A 21791-nucleotide genomic window follows, 5' to 3' on the forward strand; every position below is an offset into this window, starting at 1 on the left:
AAAAGGGCATATTTAACATTCGTATGTGGTTCTCATCACTTCTGTTTCCACAAATAATTTTTTTCTTGTGGTTAGAAGTATATCCAGAGATGCGGTTTCTTTCATTACTGTCTTTGCATTATGCAAGATGAAATTCTAATATGGGACAATTACATATATTTTGTGATTTTTGAAATGCTTTTGACTTTTTATGGCTATTCTTCATTATCTAGTAAAATTATATTTCTTTTGCCTACAACTGCGTATCAAGTTTACATGCCTTATTTTGTCTTCTTGCAAATGTATTTATTTTCCCCTCCTCTTAATGTCATTTATGTTTGTTAATAATCACTTGAGTATTCTAACAGGTTTTTAGAAATTATCTCGGAATTCTGAAAATCAAAATTGGTTTTTCATAATGCATTGTATGGAAAAAATAAGTTGTCTTTCAACATAACTGATTCTCAGTGCCTCCTTTAAAAGACTTGAAAGAGGTTTTTTCCTTGGTATTTTATCAGTTCATTTGGAAACACTGCCAAGAGAATTGCGAGTGTGATGTTAGTGATATCAAGCCAATTATGCAACTGCTTGGTTAATTTGCTTACACTATTGCCCTCCCACTCTATCAGGACCTGTCTGTCGAGGCTGTAAGAGTGCACTTCACCTTTGGGTTCTGTCAGAGTGCCATTGCCACACTCCAGTTTCTCTCTTAGTCTGGGGGGAAAGAAAACCCAATGATGGCAACTTGATAAACTGTTTTGGAGAGGTTACTGATTCCTAATAGAGTATCATAAATTTAATGCTCTATGAACTTTGGATCAATAGTCACCTGTATGGGAATGGTAGGCAATGGCAATACTTAGGAAAATGATTTTGTTTTTTAAGAGTTGAACTCTGCTGTTGTGTCATTGTGTTAGGTACTTGTCTCATCTGTGCCTGACCTCTTTCATCTGCAAAGTTAGAAATAATATTTGATTTTATTTTTAACCACATAGGAATATTGTGAAATGAAATAAGAAAATACACCAGAAATTATGGAAACTTTTGGGCTGGAAAATGGTTTGTGAATTAACACATTTAAACATCTTCAAAAATGTTTTTCCTGTGGTGCCTGGGTGACTCAGTCATTTAAGCATCTGACTTCAGCTCAGGTCATGATCTCACAGTTGGTGGATTCGAGCCCCGTGTCAGGCTCTGTGCTGACAGCTCAGAGCCTGCTTCAGATTCTGTGTTTCCCTCTCTGTCTGCCCTTCCCTCACTTTCTCTCTCTCTCTCTCTCTCTCTCAAAAATAAGTAAACATTAAAAAGAAAAAATACTCCCTAAGAAGCATTTTAGAAAAGGTGCTATGGGAAGTTAATATTATTTACCAAAGTGATATTTATATATAATATTTTAATTTTTTTATTGATGTGATGTTTTGAATTGTTGTCTGGAAATGGCCAAACGTCCCCTAAATGGCCAAAGCTGGGACAATTTAAACAACAAATAAATAATCATAGTACCAGATTATAATCCATAGAATAAAATAAATATCCATGAGTTTATACAATATATAGTGTATACTATATATAAATAATTGAATGAGTAAATAGAAGAGACAGCTTCTTTTTACAGTAGAATTCCAATTGAAAATGTGGGAGGAATGATAACAATAGAAAATTTGCATTAGGCAAATATATAATAATTGTTACATAACAAATATATAACAATTGTTACATAAAAAACATAATAATTGTTACAGGCAGGAACCATCAATGCATGTTAAAATTACTAGGCAGATGTATATGAGAAACAAGGTATTTGTATCGTCTTGTATAGTAATAAGATACATATTAATTCTAAAAGGACAGGTTTATAGTAGAGAATCATGGTAGATACCACTTTAACCAAGGAATCGAAACAACATCCCTAGTAAGTGATAAGATATACTGACATCACATATCCGATATGATTGATACGCTGAGGTGGGCAGAGTGTCACATTACAGTAGTAACGATGGTAATGTCGGAAGTCTCTGAGTATTTGTTTGCCAGGCACCATAGTAAGCACGTTATCTGTTAGGTCTCACTACAGTCCTGGTATCACAAGGCAGATACTGATATATTTCTCTTTTACAGATGAGGAAGCAGAAGCCCAAGTAAATGCTGAAACTGGGACTAAAACCCAGGTCTGGCTGACTTCAGAGCCAATGCCTTAATCACAACATTATGTTGAGAATAGCTTGTAGTGTCATGGCTAATTTATAGACTGATGAATTTAGTATATTTAATGTTAAGGAAGTAGTAAACTTGGTGAGGTTTTTAAAATACACTTTTTGATTTATCTGGAAGAAAATGAACCTTTTTTTTTTTTTTTTGAGTTTATTTATATATTTTGAGAAAGAGAAAGCACGAGCAGGGGAGGGCAGAGAGAGAGAGGGAAAGGGAGAATCCCAAGCAGGCTCCATGCTGTCAGCTCAGAGCGCAACGGGGGATTCAGTCTCGTGAACCATGAAATCATGACCTGAGCCAAAATCAAATTCAGAGGCCTCATTGACGGAGCCGCCCAGGTGCCCCACAAAAGATGAACTTTTAAACAATACAGCATTGAAAAAGGAGTACACACTAATATAAAATAAAAGTTAAATATTACTTGTTTTCATATCATGAATGGCCTTTTTATAAATAAATTTTTCATAAATAAATAGACTTTTTCATCAAGTATTCAGGTATTTTTATTGAAACCACTTAGCAACCCTAAATCTAAAACTTGGATCCCCTTACTTCTCTGTATGTAATCATTTATTGATTACCTCATTCCTTCAGCATAAAGACAAAGTCCAGATATTTTAGCATTAACTTGTAACACCTTTGATGATCTAACCCATTACCTTTCAGCCCTTGTTGCTCATGATTCTTCTACACGCACCTCCTTTTCTTGTTATGCCACGCTACTTGTTATTCCCTGAATATAACTTTTTAAATTTCTTTATTACATAACATTTCAAGTGTGCACCAAAGTAGACTATGCATCACCCAGCTACAATAGCCATCAATTTATAGGGCACTGTTTTATCTGTACGATCCTCTAATTATCATTCCCACCTCCTACATGGATTATTTTGAAGCATATCTCAATCATATCACTTCATCTGTAAATATTTCAAATTATTATCTAAAAGACAGAATTTTTTTGTCTTTAAAACACCACTGCAAGGGCACCTGAGTGGCTCAGTTGGGTAAGTGTCTGACTCTTGCTTTCAGCTCAGGTCACGATATCACTGTTACATGGGTTCAAGCCCCGCATCAGGCCCTGTGCTGACAGTGTGGAGCCTGCTTTGGATTCTCTGTCTCCCTCTCTCTCTCTGCCCCTCTCCTGCTCACTCACTCTCTCAAAGTAAATAATAGATAAACATTTTAAAAAACAAAAATAAAACACCATTGCAAAATCAGTTTAACACCTAATAAATAACTGTAATCAAATGCCTGGTCAAAGTTAAAATTCCCTACTATAATAAATTTATTTTTATAATTTTTTTTATAGGTCACTGTCAAAACAAGGGCTACTCATTACATTTGGCTAATATGTATTTTAAGTGTCTCTTTTTCTCTCTTTTATCATTTAGCCTGAATCTCTTTTATTTATTTTAAATATTTTTTAATTTATTTATTTTTGAGAGAGAGAGAGACAGAGACAGACTGTGAGTGGGGGTGGGGCAGAGAGTGAGGGAGACACAGAAGCCGAAACAGGCTCCAGGCTCCCAGCTGTCAGCACAGAGCCACTCATGAACCACAAGATCATGACCTGAGCCGAAGTCGGATGCTTAACTGACTCAGCCACCCAGGCGCCCCCTTAAATCTCTTTTAAATTTGTGGTTCCCCTTCATTTTGTTCCTTTGTGGAAGAGATGGAGTCATTTGTCTATAGTTTCCCACATTCTGGATTTTGCTGATTGCACCCCCGTGATAGCCTCTAACATGTTCCTCTCTCTCTGTGTTTCCTGTAAGTCACAAAACAAATTTTTATTTAGAAAAAAAAATAACTTTTATGAATATGTACTATTTGCCTGAATTGCTATGTGGATGATTAAAATAAAGGCAATACTTTTAATAGTATTACCTTTTCAATGTAAAATGCAAGATTTATAACACTAAAAAAAGAATGTTGTGGTTAGCTAAAAGTGGAGACGTAGGTACTAACACAAGTCATAAGATAAGAGTAGGCCTTTTTTAGTTTGTGAACATGGCACTTCACAGATGTGAGGAAAAGCAAAGTAAAATAATTGCTTCACTTCTATCAAAAACTCTGAAAACAGATTTAAGGGTAAAACTCAGAAAAAGACTTTAACAGATTATAATTTGCTTTTATGTCAGTTTTTCCCCATTTCTCTTTAAAAGAAACTATCAGTAGCTTGCGGAAAAAATGTTGTGTATAATAAATAAAAAGACCAAAAGAAGTCATCACATTAATGTTTGATACATATTATACTAAAATTTACTTTAAATTTATTTTTAGAATGTTGGTTTTATATGAATATTTAAATAATTATTATAACTAGCAAACTGGCTTATCATAAACAAGTTAAGAGAACTAAAATGCCTTATAAATTCTTTATAATATCAAATTACTATATTATACTTTCCTTTTGACAGCAGAATTTTTTTAATGTTTATTTATTTTGAGAGAGACAGAAAGAGAGGGGAGAGGGGCAAAGAGAGAGGAGGAGAGAGAGAATCCCAAGCAGGCTCCGTGCTGTCAGCACATACCCCGACATGAGGCTTGAACTCACAAACCATGAGATCATGACCTGAGCTGAAATCAAGAGTTGGATGCTTGGGGCACCTGGGTGGCTCAGTTGGTTAGGCATCCAGACTCGGCTCAGGTCATGATCTTGCAGTTTGTGGGTTTGAGCCCTGCATTGGACTCTGCTGACAGCTCAGAGCCTGGGGCCTGCTTCGCATTCTGGGTCTCCCTCTTTCTCTGCCCCTCCCGTGCTCACTCACTCTCTCTCTCTCAAAAATAAAACATTAAAAAAAAAAAAGAAAAAGAGTGGTATACTTAACCCAAGTGCCCCTTGACTGCAAAATTTTTAACTCGAGATCTCTTGGCTTCCAGGACACCACTCTTCTGCTAATACTTACCATTCTTGTAGTTTCTTTTTGTTTTCCTTCATTAGCTCCTCTTCATCCACCAACCCCTTGAACTTGGTGTTTTGGGGTTTCCCTAACTGCCTCTCTTCTGTTATTTCTACATTGTGTTTCTAGGCAATAACATTCATTTTTGCTCAATACTTGCTATCTCTATTCTATTTTATATAGTCTTCCATTGGAACCTCCATCCACCCTGACCCCCAGTTCTGAAGCCTAACAATCCTCTCTTCTGAGAAAGGTTGGAAGATTTTTAGCTATAATGCAGTTTTGCCTGTGTTGTTGAAAAATTCCTTGTTCTGTGTTTTATTCTTAGTAAGGAATTGTATCTGTTTTATTATTTGAGACCTTTTATTCCTTCATACTGTTTTAAAAATATATGAAATAGAAATATATGTATTTCCTCCAATAAAGGAGCCTGTGTTCTGTAGTACATGCAGAGTAGCCATGTGACCATTCTCCCCTTCTTTTTTGGAAATTTATAATTTCCACTCGCGTCTACACACTGGTAATTCAATAATCTAAATTATTTATCTACAACTAAAATATTTGAAATGGAAAAATTCCCATTGGAATGTGGGTTGGGTGAGTGTTTGGGAAAATCATTCCATCAAGAGAGGAAAGATCTGACTCCCCCACCCCTCAGATTTTAATGCCTCTAATTTCTGAACAAATTCTTCTGCTTCTTTCTCTCAGGAAGGAAAAAGATGTAATAGGTGGTATGAAAACTTTTAAATTTTGTAGCATGTAGCATTCATAAAGGCTATACGCCATACTTTTTCATTCTGTTCTATTTCATCTGGACCCACTAAGTTTATATCATGAGTTGATATTAGCTAATGACCTGTGGTTTGAAAAACACTCATACCGTAAATCCTTGAGTTTCCCCAGTACTGAAATATGATATACAGGATGCTCCATATATTCCTTTCAGTTGCTATCAGCATAATATATCACATATGAGATCATCTTTATGTTTTGCTATGACTTCTTTGTCTTATAAACATTTAGATAAGATATTAGTATATGTGCCTTCTTTTTTATGTTTTTTTGTCCTTTACCATATGGATTTTGTGGGAGCAAGATCTTTGCCTTTAGTTTTGATTTTTAAACAACTTGTGTTAAAAAAATATTTTGAAACTATGACAAACTTACAGAAGAATCACAAGTGAAATACAAAGAAATTCTTTGACTTTGTAAAGAATTGGAGAGTAGATTGCAGACCTAATGTTTCATCATCACCAAAGATAAGGAAGATATTTTTCTGTATAACTACAGTGTAACCATAACAAGTGGGAAATTGATACAGCAAAGCTGTTGGGATGAGGAGGAAAATAGAACAAAATATAATTAAGTGGACTTGACAGAATTTGATGAGTGCCTATATAAGGGAAAAGAGAAAGACTGTATGACATTAAAAAAAGCACATCAGCTATCCTTTTGTATGTTTGTGTATATGTGTGAATTGAGAAATGACCTACATTAAAAATGTTCAGTTACTTAACACCTCAGTAATTGATGTTCTGTGGGAATATCATTTTAAAATATTGCATTCTAATAGCAGAAGAAATATATGACCATGGACTTCTCTATTACTGTCCACTGTTAAGATTTATTGTTAAACAATTGGGATTTTGAGTCAAGGAATAGAATCTGTTGAAAAACTTTAATGGGAGAAGTGATATATTTTGGAAATCATCTTAGGTTCTGAGGATAGTGTCAGTGAGTTAAAGATATTGAAAGAAAACAGAGAATTGACATCATCTTTTCCAACCCTACCCTCTCTGAGGATCCAGTCTCAAATTTTCAGTTACTAGAGCTTTTAAACTTAACCACACACATCTACACATCCTTTCTTGCCTAGACTTCCTATTTCTTTTACCTTCTCATACCTTGCCTTGGTCTAGAAGCCAAGCACTGATCCTTTCTGCTCTTCACCCACCCATATCTGGTTGATCTCTACGTCTTGGAAAGGGCACTGGGAAAAATTAATTTCATTCTAGCTTTATTACTAGTGTCTCTGCAATTTTGAGAAAGTCACTTAGTTTCTTTGTATTCAGATTAATCTGTGTAAATTATGATATTTGAACCACATATGATACCATATAGTGGTTAGGAGTATGGTTTTCCTAGTGAGTTCTTTGCCTTTTGATCCCTGCTTTATCAGTCAGCAGCCGTGTGATCTGGAGGGAATTATTTCTTCATGCCTCAGTATCCTCAGCTGTAAGTGCATGGCTCACAGGGTTGTTTTGAAGATTAATGGAGTTGCTATATGTGTAATATGAAGAGTAGTGCCTGGAACACAGTAAGGATTAAATAAGTGTTAGCTCTTACCATTACTGTTACCATTATGATTTTTCTTGCTTGCTCTCAGGTCGTTCTAACTTTTTGCGATACTGCTCTAAGAGTGTATCTATCATTTGCTACTCCTCTCCTTTCCATTATCACTATTACCCTACTATTGTTCAGGATTAAGTTAGTTGTTAGGTGAAAGATGCTTAGAGTAGTGCCTTGAACTTAGTAAGCACTCAGTAAGTAATAAGCCCTTACTGTTGGTCATTGTGATTTTTGTGTAGATGACTCCTCAGGGCAGTCAGATCCTCTCCTTGCCTTTCCTGGTTCTGTAAACCTTAATTTCCTCCCCTGCCTTCCAGTTGGTCTTAATTCGTGATCAGTCATATAATATTACTCTGTGTTGAGACCTTTGGTTTAAAAGGGAAAAAAACAAAAATTGTTCTTTGATAGAAATATCAGATAACTTGCCAAGACCGACTGAAAAAAAAAATGGTATTAATGAAAGAAGTAAACTTGAATTTTAAAGCAGTGAAAATTTTGTTTTAGGTACTTAAGGGCATTTCTTATTATTTCAGCCTCAGTTTTTTATAGAAAGAGAAGCTGTATTGCTGAAATTCAGGAAGACTTGTTATTTATTTTTAGCAAGGGACTAAAACCAAAATTTAATCCAAAAAACTCAGCAGTTCATTTAAAATAGAACATGAGGAGTCAAGGTCAGGAATTTCATGTGTTTTTGATGTTAGAAATATTCATTAGTATATTTTTCCAGGTTTAAATACGGAAAAAATTTAAGTGTTGTTATTTGCTCTCTGTGGGCATATAGGCAGCTCTCGTGTGTTCTTTTCAAAATCTTAAACTTCTCTTTAGAATTTAAATGAAAATAGCCTCATTTGTGTGTTTTAAAAATCACAGTGTTAGCTTTTGTTACAAGAATCCGAAGAGAACTCACCTAATTTCTTAACGAGAAGTCACTTGTTATGTGTGACCTGCTCTTTAACCCTTGCTGGTCTTTAGCTGTTCTCCTAGTTCCAGTATTTTATGGTGTCCTGGAGAAAAGTATTTTTCTCCAGTAAAAATTGCATTGGATTCTTTTTTTTTTTTTAACATTGATAGCTGCATAAAGCCATTTCACCACAGTTTGAGTTTTCAGATGTCCTTCTAAAATCAGCTTTTACGTATATTTTCTAAAACTTTACTGCAGGAAATGGCAGAGTGAGAGTTAATGTGTTACATGGAGGGAAGAACAGTCCATTGGGGGTTAAATTGCAGAGTCTAATGGAATAATAACTGGTAGCACCATCTGCTGGCCTACTTCCGCAGAAGGAGTCAGTATTTTTAACGACATCTCTAATATTCATGCTGATGCATTTTGATGCTTTGTGCATTCATTTCTTTCTGTGCTTTGTTGGAATCTGGCTATCTGCTTACAGCTATTGAGGAAACCCAGCTTTTTAGGAGGGGTTTATAGCCTTTTTCATATCTAAATAGGATGAACAGTGGATATAAACTTGCCAAGGCAGAAATGTGTTGATAAATCACAATGTGTGTTTGTGGAGGGTTGTGCATCTCTTGGTTGCAGCTTGCTAAATAGGCCATTTAGGAATCTTCTTTCAATGCTTTTTTCTTGAGCACTGCCTGGGGTGGTGAAAAAGCAGAGGGCAAGCCTTTGTCTGACGCCAAAAATGTCTTCAGTGAAGAGGCCAAGAGGAAGGGTAAGTGAAAGCCTGAATGAGTGGGAGGAGGAGGGGTTCTTTGGGCTAAAAGGCTAATGGGATTGAATAACCTTCCTTATTACTGGCTGCTGCTGCGGGAGTCGTACTGCATCGCCATCTTGAGCTTGTTGCTGTTTTCTCGAGTCTTGGTTATTTGTTATAGCCTGTAGGCCTTAAGGTGGCATTTTAGTGAGCGTTCTAAACCCTCCTTCCTTTCCCAGTGCTGCAGCACTGCTATGAAACCTTTGATGAGGCAGGTATAGAAAAGATATCCAGTGAAGCACACTGGAATCAGCATGAAAATGTGTTTGGAAATTCCTGGTGGTTTTTTCCTTTGCTATAGTCAGAGGCATGTTTACGGGTAAGAACATAACAAAACTGTGATCTAAGTATATGTGGATGAATGCGTGTTTGAAGAGGATATTCTTTTTTTAAATGCTGTTGATCTGCTTCCTGTGATACTGCTAAAATATTAATAATTTTAACGTAAAACTGTAAAACTTGTTTTTTTTTTTTTCCAGAATTGCTTGAGCAAAATAATTATGATATAGAGAGAGGAAAAAAAAATCCACATTTAACTCTTTCACGGAAAAACTAAAACTTTCTCTAATTTTAAGTATGGGAATGTCTGTTTACTAACTAGCTATGTTGCTGCATAGATTGCACATTAAAAAATTGATTTAAATGATTTTGGGTTCTAGTTCTAATTTCTTGTAAAGCAGAGAAGCTTTGTATTTCTAAAAATAATAAACTATAAGGAGTATTCTAAATCAAAATTGCTATTTTAAATTTATCAATAAATTCCACAGTTCTGGAGTGAAAAGGAAAGAAAAGACTTTTATTTCAAATGTACAGAGTATTTACAGGACAAAATTTGAATCAGCTAACTAATCAAGAATGCTGTGAAAATATCAGTGAATCTACGTTATCCTTCTTTAACCGTTTTTAAAAGCAGTAGTGGAGCTTTTTTATATACCAACACTAATTTCTAGATCAGCAAAATGTTATAATTTTACATTTGTTTGTAGCACTCACATGTCGGCTCACGTATTTTACTTCGTTGAGCATAACTTTAAATGTTCAAATATTTATGTTAATCGTTTAGCTGTACTTTGGCATGTTGTGTAAAAAGTATTCTGATTTCTCTAGCCTCCATCTTCCAAGAAGAGTGACGGTTCTGGGACATACACTAAGTTGCAGAATACCCAGGTGAGGATCATGTCTGAGAAGAAACAGAGAAAAAAAGTGGAATCAGAAAGCAAGCAAGAAAAGGCTAATCGGATAATATCAGAGGCCATAGCAAAAGCAAAGGAGCGTGGGGAACGCAATATTCCACGAGTAATGAGTCCTGAGAACTTTCCTAGTGCTTCAGTTGAAGGAAAAGAGGAAAAGAAAGGTAGACGGATGAAATCCAAGCCAAAGGACAAAGAGAGCAAAAAAACAAAAACTTGTTCAAAGTTGAAAGAGAAGACAAAAATTGGGTAAGTTGGTTTCGAAATCAATGTAATTCCTTTGAATTTTTTTGTCAAAGTGCAGTCTGTCTCATCTTTTACTTTTGATTTGCGTGTGATGTATTTTACTCCTACTTTGAAGTTTTAAGTGGTTAGATACTATGTGTACCTTATTTCCTTTTTGAATGAATTGAGTAATTAAGACTTACTGCGTTTTAATCTTCTCTCAACATAGCTTTCTGTACATTAATATTAGTAAAAGAAATTTAAAATAGGAGAACATTACATACATAGAACAGAAAAAGGAAAACAAAACCAAACCCATTGCTGTGCCAGTTCCAAAGTCACTTCCTTAGTAGGAAGTGCACTGAAATATTTTTATCAGTTTTCTTTACCTCTTGGTTGTACTTCATTGGGCACCTTATAGATTGGAAACGTGAAATACAGTATTTTCTCAAAAACCCACAACTTTGGACTAAATGGAATAGCAGGAAAACCAAGACCACGTAAATCAACGATGAGCAGTGTTCAGCTCTCCCTGGTTTACTCCCTCACTTTCTCTCTGATTTACTTTATGTAATAAAGAGGCCAGGTGAGGATTAATGCTCCAAGAGAATTATAAGGACAAGGAATTGCTCTAGGAGGGTACATTAATGCTCAGTGTTTTTATCTGATGACTTATCTAATACATTTTCAAAAATAAAATGTAATAAATGTTAATATATGTATTATACGCAAGTTTTTGCATGCAAGGGTAAAAATAACCCAGGGCCAACAGTTTAGAGTTATTTTTGCAGAAATATTTGGTCATTTTTGAAGGATTTATGTGAAATTTTAGATAAGGTGTTCAACCTGTTTTCTTTTTTTCCACACAAAAGAGTACACAGTAAAGAATTTGTTTATTATGAAAATCTTCATTTGCGTAAGAAATTACTGATACACTGTATAGATACCGAGAACTGACAAAAATTTGGAAGACATTGATTCTCAGCATTTTAAATGCTGTCACCAAACTGAATTATATTGTTATGGCTTGATGCCTTTCCATCCCAACCATTAAATAACATGGGCTCTCTTGCCGTAATGGAGCAGTGATTAATATTTGTGATTTTGCATTTTATTTGCAGACAGCTAAAATGAAATTTGAAAGTTAAATATTTACTCCTTTTATATTTAGTGGTTTGGGCATGAAAGCAGCTGATTTTTCCAATATTCTGTCTAGTTTTAAATAGGAAACCCTGTATTTAATCGTTCAATGTATTAAGAGTTAGTATAATTAAAGTTTTTCAGTTTTAACTTAAACAGATACATAGGCAAAGTGGTGTACTATTTGGAAGTGCATTCAAAAAATAATGCACAAACCAAGAGAAACTGGTAAAGAAACTTCAAAAGTTACAGTAACTTTAAATTTAGGAGGGAATAGTATCTTTTAGAGGCAAAAGATACAAGAAGTAAATCTGGTTCAAGAAAAGCAATGTACATAAGGGGACATTAGGAAATAATTATAATAGAGAAACATGGATTTTTGGAAAATGTAATGTGGTAGGGAGTAGTAACATATCACAGTAGAATGCTTGACTTATCCTGGGGTATTTATATTTTTGTTAGAAATAGATTATTAAATGATTTTAATACTGCACAGCATTGATCAATTTAGTAATTGTTTTTAGAGATAGCATTCTTGAGAAAATAGGTGAGAATTGTACTGAAAAGATAAGTACGTGGCAAGACACTGAGGAGTTACTAGAGAAAAACTTGTTGAGAATATAAGAACATCCTTTTGATAGAGGAATTTATAAGTTGCAGCCAAGTAAGTAAAATGGAAGCTTACCTGTTCTAGTCAGCTGAAATATTTTCACTACTGTGCTTTCCAGTAAGCTGCTATTTAAATTTTGAATTTGCCAAGTTTTTAATTTCTGGTGAAGTCATCATTTAAGTAGTTTAGTTGCAGAATTTTAATTAACAGTGTTTCATGATATATTAAACATTTGCTTGAAAAAGTTTTATTTTTCTATTAGTTTGAGAAAATTAGCTGTTGCTAATATCAAATGATAGATATCAGATGAAGTTGAAGGGAATGTGTGCTGGAGCTTAACCACCAGCAGTGTGAAATAGAAACTTTAAGAGTAACTAAATTTGTAAACAGTAAGTTATGGTTGATATATAATCAGAATTGGTGTTTATTTAACCCATGCGTGTCATTGTTTTGCTTCTGCTTGCTTGCTAGTGTGCTTGAAACCTTTTTATTATTTCTGCTACTTTTGTCGATGAATTTTTTAATACAAGGAAAAAAGTATCCTTTTCAGAGCACTTTTGTAGAGTCTCATTTAACCTTCACACCTCTGTGAGTTAGGCTGGTGCACAGTGGGCAAATTTGATTAAGTTCTTTGACTTTGGAGCCAGGAACATTTGTACAAATTCCCGTTTTGTCACCTATAAGCAGTGTGACCCTGGACAGATACTGAACTTCTCAAGCTTTAGTTTCCTCTTGTGTGAAAAGGGGATAATGATAGTATTTGCCTCATTGTGTTATTTTGAGAATGAAATAATTTAATAACATTTAAAGCGTATGGAGCAGTACCTGGAATTTAATAAATGTTAGCCATTATTGTTTTCTGAAAGCATAAATAGCACGTAGCTATTTAGGGAGAAGGCTGTGGCCATGAGCCACGCCCCTTCTTTCAAGCCTAAACTTTCACTCACCTGCCTAGATTCTCTATTAAGGCTCTGAGACCAGTTAAATGAGACCAGTTAAAAAATCGAGCAGAGAGTGCTCAATCTAGTAGCACATATACTTAAAAAAAAATCAAATGGACAAACAAAAGCAGTTGCTAATTTTTAAGAGGGGTAATAGGTTACTAATGGCTGTTTCATATGAGCATGCTTCTTCTGCTTATCAAGTAGCTAGAGTAGCATTTAGGAGGGGTAAATTTTGTTTGAAATATGCTTGGAGTTTGAAAGGTTGCCCACACTATTATGGGGAAGGGTGTGAGTTGAAATGGAAATGGCAGGTGTGAAATAAAGAGTGAGGTAGGGCAGGAAACAACCTTTTTCTATTTTAATGTTGTTCATGATCTTGGCAGTCAGGTTCTAACAAGCTCCCTTTCATGTAGAATATCAGATTTTTTTTAGTAATAGTAGGCACATAATAGATGCTCCATGAATGGAATAGAATGAATTTTGTCGAATGGATAAATGAGTGAAAGGTTAAGTATCAAATGGCACCAAATGGATGAATTTGATTTGTTAAATCAAAAACAGAAATGGCAAACTAGTCCTTCACTGAAACCACAGGAATATAACTAATGGCTTAGTAACAGTAGAAAGTTAAATTATAAAATAAGTCCATTCTAAGACTTCAAGTAGAATTTTCTTACGGCTCTATTTGTGATTTGAGATTGTGTGGTAGAATATCACATGATTTGGGGCACCTGGGTGGCTCAGTCAGTTGAGCATCTGACTCTTGATTTCGGCTCAGGTCATGATCTCAGGGTCATGGGATCAAGCCCCATGACAGGCTCTGCCCTGAGCATGGAGCCTGCTTAGGATATTCTCTCTCTCTCTCTCTCTCTCTCTCTCTCTCTCTGTCTCTGTCTCTGTCTCTGTCTCTTTCTTGTTCTGCTCTCCTACTGTGCTTGCTCACTCTCTCTCTCTCTGAAATAACTTTTTAAAAAATTTAAAAGGAATATCACATGATTTGATTGAAGCATTTTTAAATTTGTGGTTTGTAGTTTTGACATTTAAATTATGTTTATGTGTTGCCAATTAGGATACTTCTTTATATTACAGATTACAGATTATTGGACTGATATAGGTAGAATGATTTTGATACTTAACAATGTTTGTGGCCCCATAGTTTTAATCAGTAGTAGTCCTTCATGATTAAACTTTCTGTCTTCTTTTTTGTGCCGTCCATAGTTATTCTTTCTGTATGCTAGATGTTAGGTGCTAGAAGTAGCCTTTCTCTTTAGTTAAAGCAGAAAACATCTAAATATTCAAGTAGAAATTAAGGATGTCATGTTATAAAGGAAAATGAACATAATTAAATTCTGAAATTATATTGTGCCCTTTTTTGCTATAGTTTGAAATTCCAAGAAGGAAGAGGGAAAATAACATTTATTAATTACCTAATATCATATATATATATATATATACACACACACACACACATATATGTATGTATGTGTTTTTTAAACAAAACTAAATGTAAGTTTGTCCATATGCGTGTCTATAGAGATGTATTTATATCTAAATAACAAAATATATAGAGGAAAAAATGAACAAACAAAATCCGAGGGAAAAATACAATGAATCATCAGAAATTGAGAATTATCACTTTATAGTTCATGTTATTAATAAAGTGACAAGACCCTGATTGAATTTATTCAAAATAGTAACAATTTGATATGTTTGGATAAAATATAAATGTATTAATTAATTATTTTTAGGCATATGAAACTTTGAAAAATGTATGGTGTACATTTATTATGTATTTTTATTATTAATCATATACCATTAGTAGTCTATAGAAATTCTATAGTTTTTAAACGCCAAGCAGGTAAAATGTTTTGTTGATTTCACTGTTTAGATCTAAACTTAAACTCAGTGAAAATCTGAAACATTCATCTGCAGAAAGAATTGATACAGTATACATTATTTGTTATCATGAATTTAATGAAGATTTACAGTTCCATTTTTAAGAAGTATACCTTTATGTAAAATGTAAGACCTTACTAAGGTCTGTTCTTACCAAACAATGTGTTGTATGTATTTCATTGAATCTAAGATGTCATTGATTAATAAGACACACCAATAATTTATGTGTAAGAAAGAAAAAAAATATTGCAAGTTAAAACTGTGGCATATATTTGATTATTAAATGAATCGATTTCAATAGATGTTAATATGTGGGAATGTATTAGATGTGGGAATCAATAGATGTTAATATGTATCTTAGAACAACTAAAGTAAAGCTTTTGATTTAATGCTCCTACTCTGTCAATGTTTTTTTTAGCATAAACACCATTTTCTTTTTTTTTTAAGTTTATTTATTTTGACAGGCAGAGTGAGTGAGTTCATGTGAGTGGGGGAGGGGAGGAGAGAGAGAGAGGGAGAGGGAGAGGGAGAGGGAGAGAGAGAGAGAGAGAGAGAGAGAGAGAGAGAATTCCAAACAGGCTCCATGCTGTCAGTGCAGAGCTGGACATGGGGGGCTTCATCTCATGAACCATGAGCTCATGACATGAGCCAAAATCATGAGTCCGATGCTTAACCAACTGAGCCACCCAGGCACCTGCCTTTTCTTTCTTAAAAGCAAAGTATTTTTTAAGAATAAGAAACTATGCTGGTACATATGTGGACTATGATTAATATTTAGCTAATACTTATATCCTAAGTATATGAAACAATTCAGTGAATTCAATTAAAAAAAAAAAATCCTTTCTGTCCTTAAACACGAAGTCTTTTATAGTCCCAAGTTAACCAAGAGCATACAATACAATGTTACTTTCACAAATTAAAGGATTAACTAAAATAAAGAATCCTTTTAAAACTTAGTTTTCCCAAAGGAGTTTAAGCTGGAGTCTTGCATTGACCCTAAATTGGAGAAATTTCACCAGATTAAGTGTTTCTTAAAAAAAAAAAGTTTATATTTTATGACTTTCAAAATAGTCACACTGCCTTTCAACATTGTAATGTGAAATAGTATTTTTGCTTCTTTCCTTCACTTATGATGAATTGGATGCATTAATTACAACAAATGGACTAATTGGGGAAGATTCATTGTTTGTCCAATTATTGCAAAGAGAGAATCAGCAGGGGCAATTACAGATTGACACTGTGTAGAATGCAACTTGTTACCAGCCTCTACTAATAAACATGTGGGCAGGATTCAGATGAGTGCATAAATTACATCTGAAAATCAAATATAGATGTCAAGTATAAACACTGAGGTTTTGTAGTGCCTATACTTATCAAATGAATTAACATTTCAAATTTATACTTAGTTTGAAATTGCCCTTTGCTGTCTGAAACAAGCAATGTTTTGATATTTAGTTCTTTCACTTGCCTGAATATCTGTTGCTGCAATTTGCTAACATTGATAACAGATTCCTTTAATGAAAAATTAAAAAAAAAGCTTGTGAAAAGCCTTTATTATTAATATATTCTGTATTTGGCACTTTACTTTGGTGATATTTCTAAGAATAGCAAACTGTCAGTTTATTTGAAGAATGTGTCTATAATGAAATTTTAGTTTCATTTATAATGAAATCTTATTTTAGAATTCATACAGTAGACTCTGATCCGTGATTGGGTATTTTAGTTGTCTGATTTCATTTTATTTTTTCTACTTTTGGATCATCTGATTTCCCTCACATAATATTTATGGGAATCATTTGTTATTATACATGCAGTAGAGATTTCTGGTTGTTTGAAAATCAGATAAATTTTAACCATAATTACAAAATGACAGTAATAGTTTCATATTTCTCTGTATCCATTAAACTATGTATGTATATTTATTGATATTAAGTATCTATTGACTGGTTGAAGTGTAATGTCATTTTATTTTAAAATCAGTAAGATGTGTTCTTAAAAAGTAGACCAGGACTAAAGAGACCTTTATTGTCTTTTATTAAACTTATGACTTGGGCAGTTTATTTCACCTTCTGGTGCTGAAGTTTCCCTATTAGTATCATAGACCAGTACCTTATCTATGTCAGAATTTTTCTCAGGATCAACTGAGATATTGTAGGCGAAAGCACTTTGGTATTTTAAGTGCTCTATGAATATACAATAGTTTTATTATCCTGAATACTTGTTCATAGAGTTTTCAATGACAATAACTCTGAACCAGTGGTTCCCAAACCTAGTGGAACATCAGAATCTCTTCAGGAATTTTTTAGAAGTCCGATTGGAGTCCCACTTTATTAGATCAGAATCATAGGGTTGGGACCAACAGATCAGTCATTTTTTTTTTAACTCTTTATTTTGAACTAATCTCAGACTTGCAGAAATAGGTCAGAGTTCCTTTAGACTCTTCACCCAGCTTCCTCAAAGGTTAACATCTTATATAACCAAAGCACTGTTGTCAAAGAAAACACACACACACACACACACACACACACACACACACACACACTGACACGATTCTATTAACTTAGAGACCTCATGTAAATTTTGTCAGTTGTTCCATTTTTTTAGCCAGGAATCTACATTTCATCGTGTTGTCATCCCCCCTTACACCACCTCCAATTCAGGACAGTCCTCAGCCTTTGTCTTTTATGGTGTTTTTGGTTGTAAAGCTTACTAGCCAGTGATTTTGTAGAATGTCTCTCCGTTTGAGTTTGTCTGAGGTTTTCTGATTAGGAGTCTTTATTTTTAACAGACAGCCTTCCAATGAAGGCTGCCTCACACATTTAGGAGTTACTCATCAATACCAACCTAATTTTTGTTCCCCTTTGTAGTATCACCTATATAACTGTTTTAGAACTTTATAATAAACCAATATGACTTCATTGTTTCCAAGAATCAGTGTTCTGTGTAAGTAACCCTAGTTTTTAAATCTTAAAATATATCTATATTTTACTCAGAAATATGTCAGTCAAACATGACTTAATGTTTTAGAATCAACTTGTCTCCTACCATGGAAATGCACCGTTTTTGAACAGAAAGGTCATGTGTAGATATTTAGAACTTTGAAAGGTTTATGTGGAAAACTACTATATTTGAAATATCTGTTACAAAGTTAGGATTTAAAAAAAGAGTTTTTCCTGGATTAAGAATGGCTAATGAGTTCGTGGAAAAAGATACCTGTACCAGGCCTATAGAACAACATTGGAAGAAAATACAGAATATACAGAAAATAAAATTTAAAAGGCACTGTTTTGTTTTGAAGAATATGTTTCAAGTAGGGGCACCTGAGTGGCTCAGTTTGTTAAGTGTCCAACTTCAGCTCAGATTATGATCTCACGGTTCGGGGTTCGAGCCCTATGTCATGCTCTGTGCTGAGAGCTCGGAGCCTGGAGCCTGCTTTGGATTCTGTCTCCCTCTCTCTCTACCCCTCCCCCACTCACAGTCTGTCCCTCTCTGTCTCTCAAAAATGAATAGATGTTAAAAAAAATTTTTTTAAGAACGTTTTTCAAATAATTAATATAATGAAGGCTTATCTAAGTTATTATGGAAAATATTTTTATCTGACTTACCCTTCTCAGCCAAAAAGGGTGGATGTCTAAAATTGATCTGGTAGCAGTTATTAGTATTTCTTTTCTAGAGATTTAGGCAATACTTATCTATAAACTAATGTTTAAGCAGCCTGGTACACTGTCCTGAGAGAGATTTCATTTCATTACGTTACACCGCCACAAAGGAACAGTGTAACCTCTTCATAGTAATTCATAAATACAAAATATTTAAGTGTCTCTGCTTTTGATTTCATTAAATTTTTTACTTTTGGGGTTTGGGTTTTTAAGCAACCTTATAGATTTGAGTTTTTAAGCAACCTGTATCAGAAGATGCATTTCACATAATTCAGTTAGCTTACCCAACATTGAGAAAATGCCTTTTTATGCAATATATTGAAGGGTATTAACAGGCCTTAGTTTGCATTTCATAGGAAATTGTTATTTAAGTAGCTAAAGTGTCCTTTTTACTAGTTTTGGTCTCATCTACAAACTAGTCTGAAATATGCATTTAGGTTTGGAGATGGATAGCAAATGGGGGAGTGCATCAAACATATATTTCTGCTACCTGATTTTACTTAGTTATCCCTGACTTTGCCACTGAAGATGGGCTGCTCAACTGCCTTAGGTTGTATTGTGTAACCACAAAGAACAACATGCTCACCCTTTGGAGGAGATTTTTACTGGACGAGGAGGCGCTAGAGGAGACTTCTGGGAAACTAATGATGCCTTGTTTCTTTTTTCTTTCTTAATGTTTATTTATTTTTAAGAGAGACAGCCTGTGAGCGGGGGAGGGGCAGAGAGAGAGGGAGACACAGAATCTGAAGCAGGCTCCACGGCCCGGAGCCTGATGGGGGGCTCGAACTCACGAACCAGGAGATCATGACCTGAGCTGTAGTCAGATATTTAACTGACTGAACCACCCAGGCGCCCCTAATGTTTATTCATTTTTGAGAGGGAGAGAGAGAGAGAGAATGAGAATGAGAATAAGAATGAGAATGAGTGGAGGAGGGGCAGAGAGAGAGGGAGACACAGAATCTGAATCCGAAGCCGGCTCCAGGCTCCACACTGTCAGCACAGACCCCAACACGGGGCTCAAATCCACAAACTGTGAGATCATGACCTGAGCCAAAGTTGGACACAACTGATTGAGTCACCCAGGTGCCCCAATAATGTCTTGTTTCTTGATCTAGAAGCTGGTTACACATTTGTGTTCATTTGAGAAAATTCATGAAGCTGTTCTCTTTTGATGCGTGCACTTTTCTGAACTTAACTTTATTATTAGTAGACTATTAGGTTTGGGGAAAGGGGTTGCATTTGGAGCATTTTGAGATTGTGATATCAGTGGGATATCCATGTGGACATGTCTAAGTAACAGCTGGTTTTATGAATAGATTTCATCTCTCAGGGACTGTCGGTAGAAAAGAAGGCTGAAGACCCTAATTTGAGAAACAACAAAGTTTACAGGATGGATAGAAAAGGGTTGTCGAGGACTGAATCATGCTGAAAACTACCAATAGTAAGAATAGATGGAGGAAGAGGAGCCAAGGAAGTTTAGCAAGAACCAGGAGAGTATTGTGTCCCATGGCCAAGGGTATAGAAAAGGAAAAACTGATTCGTTATGCGTTGGTAGTAAAGCGTTAAAAATTCCCTTTGGGTTTGGCATTACAAAGGTCCTTTGTGGCCTCAGACATTAGGAGTTCAAGCTTTAGAATGAGGCCTACTTAATGTTTATCTCTATTCTTACTATAGGTGAGACTTGGAACAAGTTCTTTAACTTCGCTAAGCCTCCATTTCCTTTTATAAGATGCTGGTATTTGCCCCTTGGAATCATACGAACATCAAATGAGAGAATGCGTGCAAAAGTCAGCAGAGGCTGCCTCTGCTAGATAAGTGGAAGCTTTGAAAATGAAAAGTAGTTCCAAGAGTTCAGATAATGGCCGGTTGAGGAATGAAAATGAAACCGACCGTGTAGACAACTTTTTTAGGAAGTGTGGATGAGAGGGAGGAAGAACAGGATCATGTGGTATCTAATCGTAGACATGACCTCAAGGGAGAGTTGTATTTTAGGAGGTAAACCAACATAAGGAAACGGCACCAGACAGGGGAACACATGACCAGTGAAAGTAGTGAGAAGGAATGAAGTACAAACACGGCTAGTTCCTTCTTACTGTTTCAGAATATCTTTTTGGACTTTCTCTGATTTCCTGCTTCCAACATAAGCTGTGTTTGTACCTCTTGTCTGCTTTCTCCACGTCATCAGAAGAGTGCAGGTGACATACCAAGTCAGAGTCATCCTTCTCCTGTTGAAGGTGGTAATCATGCAGTACAATACAAGAGTAATCTGGGAATAACTCTTCCTAGAATTTTCTTGCCTCACATGTGGGCAACCAGTCATTGACCCCGTTGCTCTCGCCATCTCTCGCTTTAGTTGTCATTTGCCTGATTGCTCCTTTTCCTGCCTTGCATTTTACTTCTTTGAGTTGCATTGCTCTCTTGTTGGAAATTCCTTTTGCCACCAATTTTATTGAGATATAATTGACATATAGCATTATATTCGTTTAAGGTGTACAACATAATGATTTGGCATATGTACACATTACAAAACTGTTACCACAATTAAGTGTAGCTAATACCCATCCCCTCACTAGTGACAGTTTTTTTCCTCACGATGAGAACTTTTAAGATTCACTCTCTTAGCAGTTTTCAAATAGACAATGCAGTATTGTATTTAACTAGCATCACCATGCTATATTATTAAATCCCTAGAACTTATTGGTGTAAAATTCTCATATCTCCCAATTGGTTTATTATTTGGTTGTTTTCATTTATTCAGAGTATCTCAGAGCCATTTGTTGTCAGTGGTGAACAAGACAGATTTAGATTGTTTCAATTCCCACCCTGTGGAGCTTAAAATCTAGCCTTAAACTAAAATATTAACTCCTTACATGTCATACAAGGATCTTCTGTTCACTCTGTCTAGATGACCATCTCTCCATTTCCTCCTCCCGCACTACTTTGTATATTTCTTTTTTTTTAAGCGTTTATTTT

At 35.0% G+C, this 21791-nt stretch overlaps 1 protein-coding gene across 11 annotated transcripts in view; it reads left to right on the top strand.

Moving 5' to 3' along the window:
• The window catches only part of CHD9 (chromodomain helicase DNA binding protein 9), a 233508-nt gene that overhangs the window by 115300 nt on the left and 96417 nt on the right, over nucleotides 1–21791 (top strand). For 7 of the 11 annotated variants that reach the window (XM_049621122.1, XM_049621121.1, XM_049621124.1 and 4 more), the window contains one exon: nucleotides 10262–10593. In XM_049621122.1, the coding sequence (XP_049477079.1) occupies nucleotides 10262–10593 (332 nt within the window). Of the gene's footprint in view, nucleotides 1–8697; nucleotides 9113–9151; nucleotides 9474–10261; nucleotides 10594–21791 lie in introns of those variants that run through there. The other 4 variants (XM_049621126.1, XM_049621128.1, XM_049621130.1 and 1 more) reach the window with 3 other exon arrangements.

Source organism: Panthera uncia, assembly GCF_023721935.1.
Source record: "Panthera uncia isolate 11264 chromosome E2 unlocalized genomic scaffold, Puncia_PCG_1.0 HiC_scaffold_19, whole genome shotgun sequence".
In the NCBI taxonomy this organism is placed as follows: Eukaryota; Metazoa; Chordata; class Mammalia; order Carnivora; family Felidae; genus Panthera; species Panthera uncia.